This window comes from Egretta garzetta, unplaced genomic scaffold, assembly GCF_000687185.1.
Source record: "Egretta garzetta isolate BGI_Z169 unplaced genomic scaffold, ASM68718v1 scaffold409, whole genome shotgun sequence".
Lineage (NCBI taxonomy): Eukaryota > Metazoa > Chordata > Aves > Pelecaniformes > Ardeidae > Egretta > Egretta garzetta.
In genome coordinates this window covers 221,394-222,122 of record NW_009260767.1, presented here as the reverse complement: position 1 = coordinate 222,122, position 729 = coordinate 221,394, and the positions used below count along the sequence as shown (strand labels likewise).

The 729-nt window shown below is 64.2% G+C and overlaps 1 protein-coding gene across 1 annotated transcript in view; it reads right to left on the bottom strand.

The window, feature by feature from the left end:
* Nucleotides 1-488, bottom strand: part of LOC104132811 (cartilage associated protein) — a 22,699-nt gene extending 22,211 nt beyond the window's left edge. The window contains exon 1 of the mRNA XM_009646146.2: nt 333-488. Within this exon, the coding sequence (XP_009644441.1) occupies nt 333-488 (156 nt within the window). The remainder of the gene's footprint in view (nt 1-332) is intronic.
* Nucleotides 489-729: the final 241 nt, after the last annotated feature.

Sequence of the window (729 nt, the reverse complement as noted above, 5' to 3'; positions counted from 1 at the left end):
CCGGCTCATGTCCAGCTTTTCATCCACCAGCACCCCCAAGTCCCTCTCGGCAGGGCTGCTCTCGATCCTTTCTTCCCCCAGCCTGTACTGATACTGGGGGTTACCCCGACCCAGGTGCAGGACCTTGCACTTGGCCTTGTTGAACCTCATGAGGTTCACACAGGCCCACCTCTCCAGCCTGTCCAGGTCTCTCTGGATGACATCTTGTCCAGAGAGAAAGCCAAGCAGGGGCAGGCCTGGTTACTGCTGGGATGGGAGACTGCCCTGGGTCCCCCTTTTGCCTCTGCCCCCTCCCTTTTAGGGGTTTTTCCCCTTCTCATCCTGGATTTCACCATCCTCTTTCTCAAGCCTCCTCGCACACAATGTGGAAGTTGGTTGTATGTGTGGAAGCGGGTGTAGGGCCATCCCCCACCCCCTTTTTGTCCCACCAGCGTCGCAGTCTGCAGTGCCAGCGCCTCTGCTGCTGGCCTGTACACCGGGAGACCCATCTTCCCTCTCCTTGGGGTGGGGTGGGGTGGGCGGAGGTGTTCGAGGCCTTTCTGCCCAGCCGAGGTGGCGGCGGAGGGGGTGAGGGGGCTTCCTTCGTCCCCTCCGGGGAGCTGGGGCAAGCCCCCCGGGCCGGGGCCGGCTGAGGCGTGTGATACGCTGGGAGGTGGCGGGAGGCGAGGGCAGGGGGAGGTGAGCAGGCAGGGCACTGACGGCGGAGCGCCAGCGCTGTGGGTGCCGGTG